The 18,292-nt window shown below is 52.4% G+C and overlaps 1 protein-coding gene across 1 annotated transcript; it reads right to left on the bottom strand.

Moving 5' to 3' along the window:
• Positions 1-1,310: 1,310 nt before the first annotated feature.
• MUC3A (mucin 3A, cell surface associated) lies at positions 1,311-17,751 on the bottom strand. The gene is made up of 16 exons (XM_019807986.2): positions 17,345-17,751; positions 8,895-9,506; positions 8,743-8,798; positions 8,170-8,303; positions 7,979-8,096; positions 6,416-7,442; positions 6,113-6,301; positions 5,007-5,122; positions 4,835-4,893; positions 4,073-4,221; positions 3,405-3,470; positions 2,874-3,036; positions 2,499-2,678; positions 2,316-2,407; positions 1,589-1,641; positions 1,311-1,414 (listed from the first exon to the last, which is right to left on the bottom strand). The coding sequence occupies exons 1-16, from the start codon at positions 17,388-17,390 to the stop codon at positions 1,334-1,336; spliced, it is 3,141 nt and encodes a 1,046-aa protein (XP_019663545.1). The 5' UTR covers positions 17,391-17,751; the 3' UTR covers positions 1,311-1,333.
• Between the last annotated feature and the right edge of the window lie 541 nt (positions 17,752-18,292).

Below are 18,292 nucleotides of genomic sequence, written 5' to 3'. Positions count from 1 at the left end.
CTGACCCAGCCTGGGCCACCCACCCCCCTGACCCAGCCCTGAGCTCCCTATGTCAAGGGAGGAAGGGCACAGATGACAAACCCAACAGGCCCCCACCTGCTGCTCATCTGGAGGCTCCCCTGAGTAACAAAATGGGCCCCCAGTCTCTAGGAGGACAATCATGGCCCTGAGGGGTCCCACAGACCCCTTCCCTCCTTGCTGGGAGAAACCGGTGCTCCCAGGCCCTCCCACACATCGTCTGGAAGTCCCTGTTCTCCAAGTGGAGGTGCCATGAGATGAGGAAGACACGGAGCAACCTTGTGTACAGGAAACGCTGTACTGTGTTCACACGGGAGAACTGGGGGCTGGCACACGCTCTTCCCCAAAGGACATGTTCCTGCCAACAAGGCTGGGGACTTCTGGCCTCTGAGGTTACTGTGGGGATGGGCGTGAGGCCAGACAGGGAAGGGTGGGGAAGGGCGGGGAGGGTGAGGGGGTAGGGGACGGGAAGAGAGGGGAATGAGGACAAAGGGCCGAGGGAGCTTCTCCATCTCAGGGCCCAGCTTCTGCTCCTCCTTGAGGCCTCAGAAAACCGGGATCCTGGGCCTTTGGGATCGAGAAGAAGGAATGGAGCCTCAGAATGGGGGACCAGGGCCTGGGAAGTACCAGCCGGGGGGCCTGAGAGGCAGAGGACACCCACACCTGGCTTGGAATGGGGTATGGAGGGAGGAGGGAGGATTTAAGACTGGGGCCTGGGATTGGGGGGGGCGGTAAGAATTTAGGACTGAGATTGTAAGGATGGGGGAAGTGACAAACTGGGGGAGACCTGGGGCTGGGCGCTGGGCTGGGGAGTCGTTTAAGAGGTGGGTTCATACGGGGAGACTTTAGGGCGGGAGCAAGGGGTGCCGCAAGGAGTTCCATAGAGCAGGTAGGAGGATGGGCACAGGGGCAGGTGGGGAACAGTGTAGGGATGCACACAGGAGCACAGACTGAGGTCCGAGACCCCTGAAGGATGTGGGGATCTGCGAGAGACCACATAAGCACGAGGGCTGACACAGGAAGGTGCATTGGGACGGAGGTCTGACAGCACGTCTGGTTTTCACAGTAACCCTACGAGGTATCAGGACAAGTATGCTCTACTCCTCTGACAGGCTCAGAGAAGTTACTGACTTGGCCAAGGTCCCACAGTGCAAGAGCGTGAATTTGAACTGGGTCTCCAGGTGAGTTTCACCCAAGTCGGGAGAAGGATGAGGGTCAGGGAAATGGTCTCAGTTTGCTCAAGGAAACCAGGAGAGAGAGCTACACAAGTCCGTGGGCCGTACCTTGAAATGGATGCAGTTTAGACGGTTTCTTCTCACTGTCTGGGGCAGGGTGGAGGGGGACGTGCGGGGCTCACAGTAAGGACGAGGCCAACCTCCGGTCTCTGGATATGCACCTGCCACAGAGTATGTGTTCAAGAGCGAGTGAGAACAGAGAGCCACCCTGCTCAGCCTGGCTGGCAGGGCACTGCCTCCTGGTCCTAGCCCAGCCCCGGGCCCTGGTGCATGGAGGGGGGTGTCCGGACCTGGATCTGGGAGAGTTCTTTACCATCCCCCCTTGGCCCCCTCACCCTCACATTGGTGTCCGCATTCTCCAAGGCCACCTGGAAGTGTTCATCCTTGACTAGACAGAGAGAAAAGAGGAGGGGAGGGGATTATGCTAAGTGAAATAAGTCAGGCAGAGAAAGGTAATTATCATATGGTTTCACTTATTTGTGGAACTTAAGGAATAGCACGAAGGACATTGGGAGAAGGAAGGGAAGAGTGAAGGGGGGGAATCAGAGGGGGAGGCGAACCATGAGAGACTATGGACTCCGGGAAACAAGCTGAGGGTTTTAGAGGGGAGGGGGTGGGGGGATGGGCTAGCCCGGCAATGGGTAGTAAGCACAGCAGGTATTGCATGGAGTGCTGGGTGTTATACACAAACAATGAATCACGGGACACTCCATCAGAAGCTAGTGATGTGCTGTGTGGTGACTCACACAACATCATAAAAAAATCTAACAAACAAACAAACCAAAGAGGAGGGGAGGAGAGAACAGGAGGAAAGAGAGGAGAGAAGGGGCAGGAAAGGAGAAGGGCAGGAAAGATGGGGAAGGCAAGGCCTGGCAGGGGGGCTCCTAGGCCCCAATGCCTGCCCTGCAGGGATGGCCCGTGCAAGACCTTCGCCTTCCTCAGGAGGAAGGTACACGAGGTTCCTACGTGTCTGCCCTGGGCAAGGGAGGATGCTGGGTCCTTCCCAGGCCACAACGGTTCCCAGGAAACCCCCTGTCCCCCTTCCCTGGAGGCAGGACTCACCCGTTCGGTCATCCTCCAAGCCCAAGTTTGAAAAAGTCCCCACAGTGTCCTCATCCCAGATCTCGAACCATCTCCTGTCGTCGTCCCAGGACCTGAGTCCGGGCGACGCACCGCACCGTCAGAGCAGGGCTGCCCCAGCTGGGACCCCTTTGCCACCCTCTCCCCAACCCCCAGCGCTCTCACTGGCCTCCACCTTGGCCACCTCTCCGAGAGCGGGAGAGGGCGACGAAGAGGCTCAGGGACGCCAACAGCAGCAGCAGCAGTAGAACCACGACCCCCACCAGGCCCCCGACCAGCGCCCTCCAGGCGACCGCCACCTCACAGCGCGGGCCCGAGAACCAGTGCGTGTCCGTGGAGAAGCAGCTGGCGCAGGGGGTCACAGGTCACAGACCCTCACCACCTTCCCTGCCGGGTCCACTCGCAAGCACACAGACCCCTTGGGGCCGGCAGGTGGGCCGCGGTGGGGGCGGGGCCGCGGTGGGCGGGGCCGCGGCGAGAGGCCAGCTGATAGGCCTGGCGGGCTGTAGGCGGGGCTCCCGCGTGGGCGCCGAGTCTCACCGGCAAGCAGGACCGCTCCTCTGCAGGAGGCACTGGCCTTGGTGACAGTCGATGGCGCCGTCCACGCCGGGAGTGCATTTGGTGACGCAGCAGAGCCGGTTCTCCTCCACCAAGGGGAAGTAGAAATCCTCATAGCCTTTGGCGGTGGCGCGGTGACAGATGGCTGGCTGGGAGGGGGTAAGGGGTTGCAGAAAGACAGGGATCTCATCCACCCTACTCAGGCCTGGTTATAATGGCTCTGAAAGTAGATGGGGAAACTACATTTCCGAGGGTGGGGTGTCGCGGAGCTGACCCTAGGATTAGATGAGGGGAGGGCAGACCCCCAGGACCCTCACCTTCTCCTCACCTTCCCTGCGGGTCCTCAGGGGGAAGCTACTAACAAGAGCCAGGAAGGGCAAGCCCTGCCCGGGGCCACGTTACTTGCCTCCCTGAAAGATCTCCCCCTCCTCCCCAGGGAATTTCAATGGGCAAATGTTCCTGGTGGGAGGGTCATGGCCTCCTGGGGCCACTCAGCTCCTTGCCCACCCTTACCTTCCAGAGTCAGCTCCTTCCTGGTGTTATTGCTCACCTTGACGGAGTCAGGCTTAAAACACAGGGCTGGGGGGACACAGGCATAGGTGAACTGGGGGCGGGGGGAGGCGGGTTAAGGGCTCAGAGCAGGGTAAGCCCGGGGAGGGGCAGAGAGGGCTCTGTCACTATGGGGGAGATGTGGAGGGGCCACAAGGAAAGGCACTCCTTTCCTCCCTCATCTCCCCCCAATAAACAAGGGTCCTCAGCCATCCTGAAAACCTGGAGCAGAACTGTCAACGGGTCTTCCCCAGCACCCAGGTTCTGGAAGGCCCCTCCTTAGCCCCATTCTTTTTTTGTTTTTTTTTTAAAGATTTTATTTATTTATTCGACAGAGATAGAGACAGCCAGCGAGAGGGAACACAAGCAGGGGGAGTGAGAGAGGAAGAAGCAGGCTCATAGCGGAGGAGCCTGATGTGGGGCTCGATCCCAGAACGCCAGGATCACGCCCTGAGCCGAAGGCAGACGCTTAACCGCTATGCCACCCAGGCGCCGCTCCTTAGCCCCATTCTTGACCCAGCTGGCTTATAAACCCACCCCCTCCTCTCCCAATCTGCTGGAAGGAGCGCAGAGCTGGCTCCTATCAAAGCTGGTGGCTCTGGCCCTGACCCTTCCCTCTAGCTTTGGCTCACTCTGGTTATTCTGGCAGCTGTCGCCGTTATAGCTGACATTCTGGAGCTCCTCCTTCAGGACTGTCTTCATCTTCTCATACTCACTCTCCAGCTGGAGGCTAAATGGCAACTCTAGCAGGACCAGATAGACCACCACAATGCTGCCACTCCTGGGGGTCAAGAGGGTGGGGGTCTTACAGGGTGCTCAGGCCTGGGGCACGTAAGTCTGTAGGAGGGCACTTCCAGGACCAAGCACAAGGGCACTGGTATAGGGAGGAAGGCAGAAGCAATGAATTGGGATTCAGGAACATTATTTGCAGGAGCCACCCGCATCCCTGATTTAGCCCAGAGGGCAGGACAAGGAATGGTTGACATTCTCTTGCCTTGCATCAAGCCATTACCAAACCAGGCCCTCCTGGGCTCTCTGCCTCGTTCATGCTGACCCACTCAGTAGGCCAGGTGCCAGCCAGAGAAAAACTAGCTAACTGTCCAGACACCAAGCTTCCCATAAGCCCTCATGCACCACCTCCCTGCATGTCCCATGTAATCTCTTTCCTTCCAATCATGCTTAAAAAGGAGGAGAGGCATCTCTCCTACAGAAAAATGACCACAGAAAATGATTGGAAAAAAAAATCCCCCATGAAGTGATTGGTTCCCATCTCCTTCCTCCACCTCTCTCTAAAATCTGATGATTCCAAAAGGAAAAGATGGCTTCTCCAGCTTTTCTTTGTGCCCCTTGCCCCCACCCAGCACTGCCTCTGCGGCCCCATAAGGGGCTCCTACCCCAGGGACAGGGTCTCCACATCCTTGAACCCCTGTACATTCTGGTAATTCTTCTGCTTCTGAAATGCCAAGATCCTTGGGCTCACGCCTGAACCTGGTGACCTGCGTGTACCCAGGGGCCCAAGCTCAGCTTCAGGGAAGGACGCCTGAGTTCCCTCCCTTTCCCTGTCACCTGATCCCGGAAGGTGTCACTGAAATCCTTGTAGGCTGTGGAAGTGCTGTCGTTGAGGTCCGGGGAGAACTCCTGGTCAACGGACACCTCCATGTCCACTTCAGTGTCCACGGTACCTACATACAGCACACCCCGCTCTGGTCACTCCACCACCCACTCCTGTCTGACGCCACCGCCACTGCCACCCAGGGGTTCCTCCCACTGCCCCTGTGTTCCCTGAGGACTGACTGAACAGCGGGAGGAATGGAGGTAGGATTTCTAGGATGAGTTGTGCCAAGCTGTGGGAAAGATCAGAGGTAAGGAGGCACGGCAGCCAGGCCCGTGGTCTCCCCCTTGTCTGACCCAGTGGCAGGCAGAACGACGGCTCCCCAAGATGCCTGTGTCTTCACCGCAGAGCCTCCGGATATGTTATGCTACGTGGCAAGGAGGAATCAGGATTGCAGATAGAGTTTAAATTGCTCATCAGCCGACTAACATGGGAAAATTAACGTGGATTACTGGATGGTCTCAACATAATAACGAGGTCCTTAGCCGCGGAGAAGACAGTCAGAAGAGCTCGGAACCGGTCACAAAGTGGGACTATAGAGGAAAGGCACAGAGATGTACGCTGCCAGCTGCAAAGACGGAGAGAGGGAGCCTTGAGACAAGGAATGCGAGAGGCTTCAGAACCTGAAAGGAGCAGAGAAATGGATTCTCGCCTATAAAGCCTCCAGAAAGGAACACAGGCCCACCAACAAGTTGATGTTAGCCTGGGAAGACCCACATGAGACCCCTCTCCCCGGAATGGCAAGACAACAGATTGGCACTATTTCAGCTGCTAAGTTTGTGAAAATTTATCACAGCAGCATTTAGAAGCTAGTACAGCTTCTAGAAGCCCAGACAGAGAAGGAGACCGCAAGAAGGAGTGTGATCCCTACCACCTCCTGGAGGTGAGGGTGGAAAGGAGGCAGGACGTGGGGTAGAGGAAAGCACTGGAGAGAAGGCAGGGACGGAGGAATTAGGCAAAATGACCTGAGTGCTGACAGGCAGACCACAGGACTGGGCCTAGGGAGAGTCAGTGGCCTCTCTCCGGAGAAAGTGCAGACGGCAGGGTCCTGGCAACTCACCCAGATCCACCTGATCCGCCACAAACTCGCAACAGGAGCCGTAGAAGGTGCTAGGGCAGTGGCACCTGAAGCCATCCCATTTACCCCCATTCTGGCACCTGATCTCCTGGAGCTCACAGTGGTCCCCAGAGAACCCCAAGGGGCAGTGGCAGAGGCCCTGCATCCACGTGCCGCCATTGTCACAGGGGCCTGGGCAGCACAGGAAAAAAAGGAAGTTCAGCATAGGGCTTGCTCTTGGCAACACAGAAATTTCTCAGAGGAGAGAGAACAGGGAAGGGGGAAGAGGGAAGCAGGAGGTCCAACCTGGAGTGGTGGTCAACCTAGACCGTGTGGTCATCTGAGCAGTGGTCAAAGTTGTCCTGGGTGACGTAAGGGTAGTGGTACTCCGAGGCGTGACCGCCGGTGTTTCTGGAGTCTTGGTAGTGGTTGGGGCGGCGTGAGTCGACTTGCTCGAAGTCACCACGGCCGTTGGAAAGCTGCTGCTTGGTCTTGGCGTCAGTGGGAGGCTAGTGAACCCAGGCATATGTGGGATGGTTACAGAATTGGTGCTCATCCAGTTTCCACTGGTGGGTCTTTGAGTGCTTGTCACAACTGTGTCACTGGGGACGGTGCCAGTGCCGACAGAACTAGGAGCAGCTGTTATGCTGTGGGCAGGATGAGTTTCCAGAACAGTAGAGGTGTCCGTGTGCATAGGACGCGCGGTTGTCATACTGGTGGAACTAGGAGAGGTGGCCATCTCAGTAGGAGAGGTAAACACTGACACGGGGTTGGTGGGCGTAGAAGTAACTTCACTACTTGGACCCGTTTCCACACACGGAGTCGCGGGAGAGACAGGAGCTATCGTAACTGATACAGAGTCTGGACACGGGGTAGGAGAACAAAGAAAACAGCCGGTCGTTGTGTCGGTAGCAAAGGTCTTTAGAGAAGATGTGGTTGGAGAAGTTCTTGTGTTCAAGGTGGAGGAAGGGGTGGTGTTTGCGGTCGAAGTGGAGACTGATTCTGTGGTTGGGGCAGGAAGAGAAGACAGGTGCATACGCGTGGCTGATGTTAAGGTTTTGGTGGTCACGGTCCCCGGAGTAGAGGCGGTAGATGTCAGAGAATCAACTGTATTCATGGGAGTGACGGATGATGTCGTTGCCAGACGAGAAGGAATCTCTGTGGCGAGAGACCGCGTCCAAACATCCCCGGCAGGAGTTCGTGTGGCTTTCCAGGTGGATGCGGCGTGAAAGGCTGTGACAGTCGTCTTGCGTGTGTGTGCGGTAAACATCGTAGAGGAGGGCAGCCCAGCGGCCGGGGACGTGGCGTGTGTGTCCGTGGTGGTGGGTGCTGGGGAGGGTCAGCATTTGTGTGCCGTGTCTTTGTGCCTGTTGCGTATGAGGGGGTACCGTCTGTCTGCGTGGTCCCCGTACTGCCGGTAGACACGGGAGAGGGGCCTGCGGATGTACCTGGAGTGTTTGTAGCAAGGGTGGGAGGGGGAGTGCCGTGGGTGCTTGTGAGCACGGCGGGCTTTGCAGGAGAGGCTGTGATGACACTGGGTGTTGTGTCTGCATCTTGCACGGTGGGGGAAGATGGGATGACGGATGTGGGAACCGCGGACATTTTGGAAACGGTGATTGTGGAGCTAAGGTCAGTAATGGTAATCGGTGAACCGCTGGGACCCCTGGATGTGGAGATGACGGTTGTCGGTGTGGAGGCAGGAGTGCCTGTACTAACAGAGGATGTGGTCATGGTGGGGCTTATCCTGGGGGTACCCGTGGTAGAGGGAGCTGGGGTTATTGCTGATGTGGTTGTGCTTCCTTCAGGGTAGACGTTTGAAGAAGTGACACCTGGGGTACTGTGTGGTATTGTAGGAGTGGGTGTTGTTACCCCAATCGTGGTAGTAGTTTCTGGAGTGGAGGAAGTGGGCAAAGAGGCTGTGTTCAAGGTGACAATGGTGGAGATGTTGGTGGGAGTGGGGATTTCGGTTGTGGCCATGGTGCCAGTTCTAGTGGGAGATATAGGGGTGGATGGGACATGGGTTGTAGGGAGTGTGGTAATCAGGGTGGATAGAGGGGTACTGTTTGTGGTCCAGCTGGAGACGGATTTTGTGAATGGAGCAGGCAGAGAAGACAGACGTGTGCTCGTGGCTGATGTCAAGGTACTGGTGGTCACTGGAATAGAAGAGGCTGGTGTTGCAGAATTGACTGTATTCCTGGGTGTAATTAAGGATGGAATTGTGGGGGGAGGAGGCATCTCCGTCATGAGAGACGCTGCAGAAATGTCTTTTGCAGGAGTAAGTGTAGTTTTCCAGGTGGGGATGGCAGGCGAAGGCGCGCTGGTCAACTTGCCCGTGTGCGTGGCGGCCGCAGTGGGGGAGTGGGGTTCTGTGGTTGGGAATGTCGTGTAAATACTGGTGGTAGTGGGTTCCAGGGTGGTTTCAGAGGTGGCAGGTGTGGCGGAAACCACTGTGTTTGTTGGCGGGATTGATGATGTGATGGGAGGAATCGAGGGAATTCCTGTCGTGAGAGTTTCTCTAGGGGTGTCAGTCCCCAGAAGTTTTGTTTTTGTGGAGCTCATCGTCTCCCAAGTCACTGTGGGTGCACTGAGTGCGGAAGCAGCTACGCCTCGTGTTGTCGGTGTTGTTAACCTACTTGTGGATGCGGGGTCATGAGTGGCGGCGGTCGCTGTTTCGAATGTACTGGCAGGGCTGGGAAGTGGAGTTGTGGCTGCAATCAAGGGGCTACCGGGGACGGGTGAAGAGCTGTTATCAGTCGCGGTTGCTGGAATATTCGCAGCAGTTAGCGAAGGGGTAATAGAGTAGAAGTGGTTATTGGGGTGAGAGACCTGGGTGTCTGGATGCTTGCTGTGGCCAGGCTAGCCCTCTCTGGGGTAGCAGTTGTAGAGGATACTGGAGTACGGAAGGTCGTGTGGGGGGCTGAGACGGAGGAAGAGAGTAGGGCCACGGTTGTGGGAGTTCTCCCTAGAGCGGTGGTGGTAGTGGGAGGCGAGGTCGTGGCCGAGGGGCGTCTCTCGGCGGTGGTCAGGGTCACGCAGGCGGTGGGGTAAGTGGTAGTGATGACAAGGCTCGTGGGACGGATGCACTCTGTGGTGCTCGTATAGGCAATGAGTGGAGTGGCTTCGACCTTGGTGACAAGCTCGGACATCGGGACTGCTGAGGTGCTGGACTTGATGGCAGTTTTGAGCAATGCCTCAGAAATAGGTTTAAGGTGGGGGGAGGTGGGGGGAGCTGTACGTGTGTGCTCCCTACTGTTGGGAGCTGGAGGGGCCCTGCTGGGGAGGCTGAGTGGCCACCTTGCCACCCCTTTGGAGCGTAGGGAGCTGCTGAGAGCAGTGCCAGCTGCTTGTGCTCTGGGAAAAAGCTCAGGAGAGGTGGACGCGGCCATGGGGAAAGTGCCTGTGTTGAGGACAGAACAGAGGGATTCGTTTGCGATCGCTTTGACACCATAAACACCACGTGGTTATTCACTACCCCGTTTTCCAGACAGTATCACAGAAGGTAGGAAGTTCCATTGCTTATCCCTCCATCAGAGACAGGTTGGGGCTAGGGCCTTTCAGGTTCTGAAGGGGACACCCTCAGGACTTTGCTCCCCTCTTCTGAGTGGGGACCTTCCAGCCCTAGGGACAGCTGTGCTGAGCAAGCAGGTTCAGCTGCGGGTCCTTCCACCCCACCCCCTTGTCCACACATACATATTTCCCTGACTCTGCTCCTTCCTCTCCCCCACCTGCTGCTCAATGTCCCCACGCTTCAGCTCTCCTCTGCCCTTCTCCCTATGACACACTGCTGTCTGGGCTGACTCTGCTCTTCCAAGAGAACCCAGCCAAGCCTGGGTTTGGGGGAGGGGGGGCACATCATGGACACTAGAGCCCTTGGGTCAGAGAGGGTAAAGTTGCATAGAGAACAGCAAAGGGAAAACCAGAGATGGAGGCTCAGACGCTATTGAGATTGAGGGACAGGGAGAGAGAACCGCACTGACAGGCTGAGGGACAGGACAGAAAAAGAAACTTAGAGAAAGTGATAACTCAGAAGGTAGGCATGAGGGACGCCTGGGTGGCTCAGTCAGTTAAGCATCTGCCTTCAGCTCAGGTCATGATCCCAGGGTCTTGGGATCGAGCCCCACATCGGGCTCCCTGCGCAGCAGAGAGCCTGCTTCTTTCTCTCCCTCTGCTGCTCCCCCTACTTGTGTTCCCTCCCTCCCTCCCTCTCTCTCTGTCAAATAAATAAATAAAATCTTAAAAAAAAAAAAAGAAGGTAGGTATGAGTTCCAAGGACCTTAAGATTTAGCAGTGAGTGTTAATAAAAACAAACATTTTCTGTCACACACTCTATTTTGGCCACTGGGTTAATTAGTTTACAAACATGAACCCCTCACTCCATTTAAGAGTGAGGGTCAGAGATGTCATAATGCTGGTGGGGAGTGGTGGGGAGATTCCTGCAGCCACAGCATTTGCAAGCAGGAAGTGCCCAGACCTCCTGCCCCCTCAGCATTAGCCTCCTCCTCACCCTGGACCCAGGACATCTTTGTTCTGAGAACTGGGATTTCATTTCTCACCCTAGCTGGGTGTGTCAGGGAAGTGGGTTGGGGGAATTATGGAGATTCCTGGGTTGCAGTCCTTAGAGCCAGGAAGTGGCCCTAGAGGTAAGTGAGAGAGTGGTCCATGGGCTTATAGGTTGGGAAGGTATAGGATTGGGGGTCAGGAACAGGCACCAGGAGACAGAGGGAAGGGAAATACAGAGGAATTGCGTGATTCCTAAGGGATAGAAAATAGAAAGCCCTGGACCCCACGATGGGTGGTACACACCCACTCTTTGGGAACAATCAGGATCTCCCCAGCCCAGCCTTGCCAGTGACAGCTGTGCCCAGAAACATGGGCTGGATGGGGGCAGGGAGAGATAAAGTCAGAGCAGGAGGAGGGGATCGGGACCAAAGGCAGAGATGCCCCAGAGAGAGGAGAGAACCCCAGGGGCAGGGGAGGGGCACCTGAGAGAGAGAGCAGAGAGAGAACCCATGAAAGTAAAGGAAGAGTCCAGAGTGGATGGAGCACCGGGACTAGTGGGGGGGAAGGGACAGAAGAGGGGTGGGGGCTCAGAAAACCAAATCAAAGGGAAGAGCACCCCTCTGAAAAGAGGTCATGCCCACTCTCCCGATGCAAGCACCAACCCTTGCAACCTGCTTGGTCCTGGGTGGAGAGCAGCACCTGCCGGACCAGCTTCCTTTCTCCTCAATGCCTCCCGCACCCAAAGGTCCGAGGACTCCCTCCTCGGTCTCCCCTTGGGCCTCGGAGCCACTGCCCCGCACAGCCCTGCCCTAGAACATCAGGAGGCTGTCTCCAGCCCTCCTCCCATCTGCCCCTCACCTCCGGCCCCCGTGGGGGCCCTGAGCAACCAGAGGAAGCCGAGGAGCCTGAGCAGCCGCTAGGGCCTGGTGCAGGGGCAGAGCGGGCGGGAGCACCGGGCGCAGCTTCAGGAGGCGGCCACTGTGTACACAGCAGCACCCAGCTGGAACTAAAAGCTGTGCTTATCTGCCTGCTAGACGTGGGGGCTAAGCATAGGTTCACATTTGCACTGCCTACCCTCACTTCTCTTCCCCCCTTCTCCAGGTATCTGACTTCATGACTGTGGGAAGGACACCAAGAAGGTAGGGCTAGCCCAGGAGGTGTCAGACAGGGAGAGCGGCTGGTGGCCCTACGCAGAGGAGTTCCTAGGACCCTGCCTTCCCCTCCCCTGCCACCCACCAAGAACCAGCAAAACTGGATGGAGGATACACTTGGCCAAGACCCTGGACTCTGGAGTCTGGGGCTGGCTCTCACAGCCTCTCTTTAGTTTCACTCCTAGCTTCAGGGGAGGGAGGTAAAAACTTGTTCTCCTCACTCCCTCTGCCCCTTGCTCTTCCCTCTCTCCATCCTGCCCTTAGCATGACTTGGGCTGAGACCCCATAACCAAAGCCATGGGAGCAATGCAGCATTCAATCAGAAGTCATTTTAATATCTGAGGATCTGGGCCAGTCCCAGAAAAGAAAATGCAGATGGCCAGTGGAAATAAACAAAAAGGATGTTTGGACGCAGGAGATTAGCAACTATTAGGAAGTCTGAGTCCATTCAGTGTTTGGGAAAGGTGTGAAGGACAAACACTCTTACCCACCTGGTGGGAGTGTACGTGTGTTGGGCCGCTCTCAAAAGGCAATTTGGTAACATCTATTAAAATTTTAAATGCATGCTCAAGGACCCAGTAATTCCTCCGCTCCATCTCTGTGTGCAAGAAGGACTTCACAGCCGTATTCAAAAGGATGTTTACTGCCATCCAGTTTATTGTGATTCCAACAGAAACTGGAAACAACCCAAATATCCCTCAATAGGAATCCAGAATGACTATGGAATAGTCACACGGTAGGCTACCATGCTTGAATCAGAAAGAATAGAACCATAGTGAAAAGACTCTCAGAATGGCTTGTTCAGTGAAACCAACAGACACAGTTTGTTTAAAACATATGCATGTGTATTTCCTATGAATACACACACAGACACAGACACACAGGTAAGTGCATTCAAAATTTGGAGGGAAAAAATCTCACCTACCCCAATAACAAGGGTAAGATTAATTCAGAGAAGCGAGAAGGAACTACGGTTCAGAATGATAATAATCAGAGAACATTAGCTCTATCTGTAGTTTTTACTTTTTACTTTGACAAAGATTCTCTCCTTGGCCAAACTATGACCAGACTCCCCTGAGCTGTCTTCCCAACTAATCCTTAACTCTGGCCCATAAAGACTTGAACAATCACTAACACAGTTCTAAGAGCTCAAGGCCACATCCCTAGGCTGACCCCAGCCTCCCTTCAAGTGCTTGCCTGAGAAAACTCAAGGCCACCAGAAGAATTTACTATTTGTCCCGACCAACGCCCCAAAATAGGCCCTCTGTCTCCCAGCCTCTGGGGAAGGGTAGGAACCTAAATTTGATAAGCACCAGTTAGCAAACTCAGATGAGTTTCACATGGACCACATCCCCTACCCTTCCTGTTACTGTTCACTCCCCAGTCCCCTGAGCCCCACTCCCTCCCTCCCCCCCAACTCTCCCTTAAATCAGCCAGTGATCTCTGTGCAAACCAGAGTTCATTCATGCCGGACTCTTTCCTATTGCAACAGTATGTTACTGATTAAAATCTGTCCTTAACACTTTAACTAGGGCCTGGCTTTGTTTATCCTCGACAACTTGAAGATGATGTTATGCTTTGGAAGGTAATGTAAAAGTAGTTTAGAAGAAGGATTCCGGGGGACCGGGGTAGCTCATTTGGTTAAGCGTCCAACTCGATTTCAGCTCAGGCCATGATCTTGTGGTTATGGGATCAAGCCCCACATTCAGTTCCCCACTCAGTGGGGAGTCTGCTTGAGATATTCTCCCTCTCCCTCCCACTCATGCTCTCTCTCTCTAAAATAAATAAATAGGAGGAGGAGACAAAGGAGGAGAAGAAGGAAAAGAAGGAGGAGGGGAGGAAGAAGAGGAAGATTCTGGAGAGACAGTGGAGGAGGAATCAGGAATTGATCTCTCCACCTGGAAAACAATTGTAATTGCACTAGCAAAATCTGTCTGATGTAACACACTTTGATCACTGATTATAGCTTCTGATCACAAAGGTGCAGACAAAGAGGCAAACAGCCATTCTTACAAGCCCTTCCCCCTCCATTTGAAATGAATTCCAGGGGATTTAAAAGGCCGACTGCAGCAGCCCCCCCACCCCCGGCCGAGAGCTTATGCTAAAGATGTAATAGGAAGACATGTTTGTGACCCCACCGGCTTTAGCGTGAATGTGAGAGCACGAGCAGTTGGGAATGCCTAGCTTGCTCAGGGTGGAACGCTGCCCTTCCTGAAACCCCCTCAGATAACAAGCAGCCGGGAATGCCTGGTCTGGTAAGGGCAGAACGCCACCCCAACCGAAACCTGATTGCTCTTGACAATAGCCCACGGGGTCCATAGAAACACGTTTAAGAATAGGCCTCACTTGCTTAACGTTACATCATCTACTCCCGTGACCTTCCCCATGATGTACTACCATTCACTAGGATGTGCTACAGATCACGAGACTCCCCTTGATTGTCCCTGATTGTTTACCGCCAATAAATATGTGAGGTTGCAGCTGTTTGGGGCGATTGCACTCTTTGCAGTCATCCCCTGCACCCACGCTTTCTTTCACAGCTAACCTGTCCATGCCTTGCCCTTTTCCAAATCGTGCCATGGCTCTGCAGGCGGTGTTGCAGCAGCTGACCTCCTTTTTCCTCCCCTTCAGTTTTTTCTTTTTCCCCTTTGGGAGTTGCATGTTAAAGACTAGGACATTCAAAAACATCTGCATATGTGGGAAAAATTAGAAAGTGACCATGCATGCTCACGGAAAGAATTAGAACAAACCTAAGACCTTAGTTTATACCTTATGCCCATCTTCAGCACAGAGACACCCTACAATAACCCACAAAAATAATAATCAAAAACTCTGGGGAAGGAGGAGAATCTGAGTTCCAGAGTTACCACACTATTAGACTCAAATGTTCTGTGTCCAACAATGACAACAACAAAAAAATCAGAAGGCATACAAAGAAACAGGAAAGTACAGTACAAAGAAAAAAGAATTAAACAGAAACTATCCTTGAAGAAGACCTAATAGAAGATATACCAGGCAAAGATTTTAAAACAACTGTCTTGAGGATGTTCAAAGAACTAAAGGAAGATATGGAGAGTAAAAAAAAAAAAAAAATGCATGAACAAAATGGAAAAATCTAAAGAAAATCTAAAAATAAATAAAAAAAGAAAGAGCTATAAACCACAACAACTGAAGTGAAAAATTCACTGGAGGGATTCAAAGGCATATTTGAGCAGAGAGAAGAAAGAATCAACAAACTTGAAGATAGGACCATGGATTTTTTTTTTAAGATTTTATTTATTTAACAGAGAGAGACAGCCAGTGAGAGAGGGAACACAAGCAGGGGAAGTGGGAGAGGAAGAAGCAGGCTCCTAGCGGAGAAGACTGATGTGGCGCTCGATCCCAGAATGCCGGGATCACGCCCTGAGGTGAAGGCAGATGCTTAACGACTGTGCCACCCAGGTGCCCCTGGGACCATGGATTATTAAATCGGTGAAATGGGAAGAAAAAACATTGAAGAAAAGTGGATGGAGCCTAAGGAACCTGTGGGACATCATCAAATGGAACAACATATACATTCTGGGAGTCCCAGAAGGACAAGAGAGAGAGAAAGGGGTAGAGAGATATTTGAAGAAATAATGGCTGAAAACTTCTCGAAGTTGATGAAAGACATAAATATAACCACCCAAGAAGCTCAGCAAACTTTAAGTAAGATGAATTCAAAGATACCCAAACCAATACACATTATAATTAAACCTTCAAAAGACAAAGAGAGAATCCTGAAAGCAGCAAGAGGGATGCAAATTGTCAAATACAAGAGATCCTCAATAAGTTATCAGCAGATTTCTCATCAGAAACTTTGGAGGCCGGATATGTTCAAGGTGCTAAAAGAAAAAACCTGTCAGCCAAGAATCCTATATCCAGTAAAACAGTCCCTCAAAAGTGACAATCAAGACATTCTCAGAATGGATGAGGGAGTTGAGGGAGTTCATGACCACTGACTTGACCTTCAAGGAATGCTCAAAGGAGTCTGCCAAGGTGAAGTTAAAGGACACTAGATGTTAACTCAAGTCTGTATGGAGTGATGAGGATCTCAATAAAGGTAAATACATTGGGCAATTATAAAAGCTACCAATTTTGTAACAATGGTTTTTAACTAACACTTTTCCACATGATTTAAGAGACTAAATATTTAGGGGCACCTGGGTGGTTCAGTCAGTTAAGTGTCTGCCTTCAGCTCAGGTCATGATCTCAGGCTCCTAGGATTGAGCCACGTGGCAGGCTCCCCGCTCAGCAGGGAGTCTGCTTCTCCTGCTCCCTCTACCTCTTCCCCCCATTCGTGCTCTCTCTCTTTCACTCTGTCTCACTCTCTCGAATAATTTTTTTAAAAAGAGAGACTAATATATTTAAATTAAAAAAAACAATTATTAGTGTAAGAGCTAATATTAGTGTAACTTTGATTTAAAACTCCAAAGCTTGTTTTCTACATAATTTAAGAGACTAATGCATTTAAAAGAATGCATTAGTGTTTTGGGGGCACACAATATATAGAGATGTAATTTTGTGATCTCAACAACCCAGAGAGGTGGTAACATATCTATAAAGGAACAGAGTTTCTGTGTGTTATTGTAGTTAAGCTGCTATAAATTCAAATTAAAGTGTTATAACCTTAGGATGTTAAATGCAATCCTTGTGGTAAGCACAAGTTATAGAATATACACAAGATATAGAATGTATACAAAAGGAAATAAGAAAAGAATTTAAATATTTCACTACAAAAAACCCCACAAAACTTAAGAAAGTTATGCAGAAAATGAAGGACCAAAAAAAGCTATAAGGCATATAGAAAACGAAGAGCAAAATGACAACAGTCCCTTCTTATCAGTAATTACTTTAGATGTAAATGGATTAAACTCTCCATTCAAAAGAGACAGAGATTAGCAGAATGGATAAAAACTCATGGCCCAACCATATATGTCTGCAAGAGATCTGAGATACAAAGAGGCAAACAGATTAAAAGTGAATAGTGGATGCCAGAGGCAGGGGCAGGGGAGATGGAGAACTGCTGTTGAGTGGCCACAGAATTTCACTTTTACAAGATGAAAAGAGCTTCGGAGATGGATGGTGGTGATGGCTGCCCAGTAATGTGAACAGACACACAGGGTAATGCAGGCTGCCACACAGGAAAGTGGAGTCTACCATGGAAGCTCCATTCAGTTAAGAAATGGATTTCACATGTGAATTCAGACCAGAAGGTGACATCAGCTCCAGCACAGGGTGACACAGTTAGGTGGTGCTCCTGTTCCAGGTGAACTGAAGAGTGCAGTGGGCCCAGAGAGCTTGGAGGAGGCAGAGGTAGGTGTGGGAAGGACTACAGTCCAGGGGGGAATATTGGAAGGTGGAGGTCAAAATGCCACTCACAATTGGGGGGTTTCTTTTTATTAGAAAAGAATACAAAATTATGAATATAAAATTAGATATGACAATCGCTAAGGCCTTGGAGTCTTTGCAGAGGGAAGCCCCATAAATCCTCCTCTTCCTGGGAGGCCCAGACTCAGGAGGTCTCAAGGGGGTTGCAAAGTGGAAAGGCAGTTGGCAAACTCACCTGGGCCAGGCCCTCTGGGGGCCCCTTGAGGCTCGGTGCCCCTCATATCTCAAGGGTGAAGATGGCTTTATCCAGAGTTGCTGAAGGAACTGCAAACAAGAGGCATTGTGAATACTCGCCAAGCAGTGCTGGCTAAATGCCAGACACACACCCGGACTCACCGAAATTTGGGGGACACCTTATGTTGCTCTGACCTCAGAGGGTGTGTGGTCAAGTTGGGGAAGTGAGCGAAGGAATGAAAAGATAAATCAGCAAGATGAGGTGGCACCCAGAGCCGACGGCAGCCCCACAGAGGAGGCTCGGGCAAAGGAGTCCATGGAGAGCCGGGCCATTCTTGGTATCCTTCACTTTGATTTTTTTTTAAGATTTTATTTATTTATGTGACAGACAGACAGCCAGCGAGAGAGGGAACACAGCAGGGGAGTGGGAGAGGAAGAAGCAGGCTCCCAGCGGAGGAGCCTGATGTGGGACTGGATCTCACAATGCCGGGATCACGCCCTGAGCCGAAGGCAGATGCTTAATGACTGTGCTACCCAGGCGCCCCCTTCACTTTGATTTCTTAACACCTTTAACCAACTGCACAATATTAAAGTTTTTGTTTTTGGAAAGGTTTGTTCTGGTTTTTCACGAGAGTCTCCTTGGGACTGGAACTATGTGGTCAAGCCCCAGTGTTGACCAAGATGCTGGAAACAAAGCACAAAAATGCCAGTTACTGTACCAAGGACACAGATGCAGATGGATCCCTGTTGGAAGGGGTCACCAGGCTCCTGGGGAGATAGATCCCAATCCAACATCAGGCTCCCTGATTCCTCCTCATCCACCCTTTCAATTTCTTCTCCCTCTCCTACACAAACTTCTTTCTACTCCAGCCAACAGGCTTCTTTGTCTAGGGTCTCCTAACTTCCGGCCTTTGCATGAACTGTTTCCCACAGTAGGACTGCCCTGCCT

Source organism: Ailuropoda melanoleuca, chromosome 10, assembly GCF_002007445.2.
Source record: "Ailuropoda melanoleuca isolate Jingjing chromosome 10, ASM200744v2, whole genome shotgun sequence".
NCBI lineage: Eukaryota > Metazoa > Chordata > Mammalia > Carnivora > Ursidae > Ailuropoda > Ailuropoda melanoleuca.
The sequence above is the reverse complement of the archived record's forward strand: the minus strand, read 5'-3'. Positions and strand labels throughout refer to the sequence as shown.

What these genes read in the sequence shown, in the direction of transcription:
- MUC3A (XM_019807986.2), bottom strand. Translation starts at nt 17,390, where the DNA reads ATGAGGGGCACCGAGCCTCAAGGGGCCCCCAGAGGGCCTGGCCCAG. An exon ending in AAACTACTACCACGATTGGG is followed by an intron (nt 7,443 to 7,978) that starts GTAACAACACCC and finishes TGCTGACCCTCC; the next exon opens with CCAGCACCCACCACCACGGA. An exon ending in GGTGGCCAAGGTGGAGGCCA is followed by an intron (nt 2,408 to 2,498) that starts GTGAGAGCGCTG and finishes GCCCGGACTCAG; the next exon opens with GTCCTGGGACGACGACAGGA.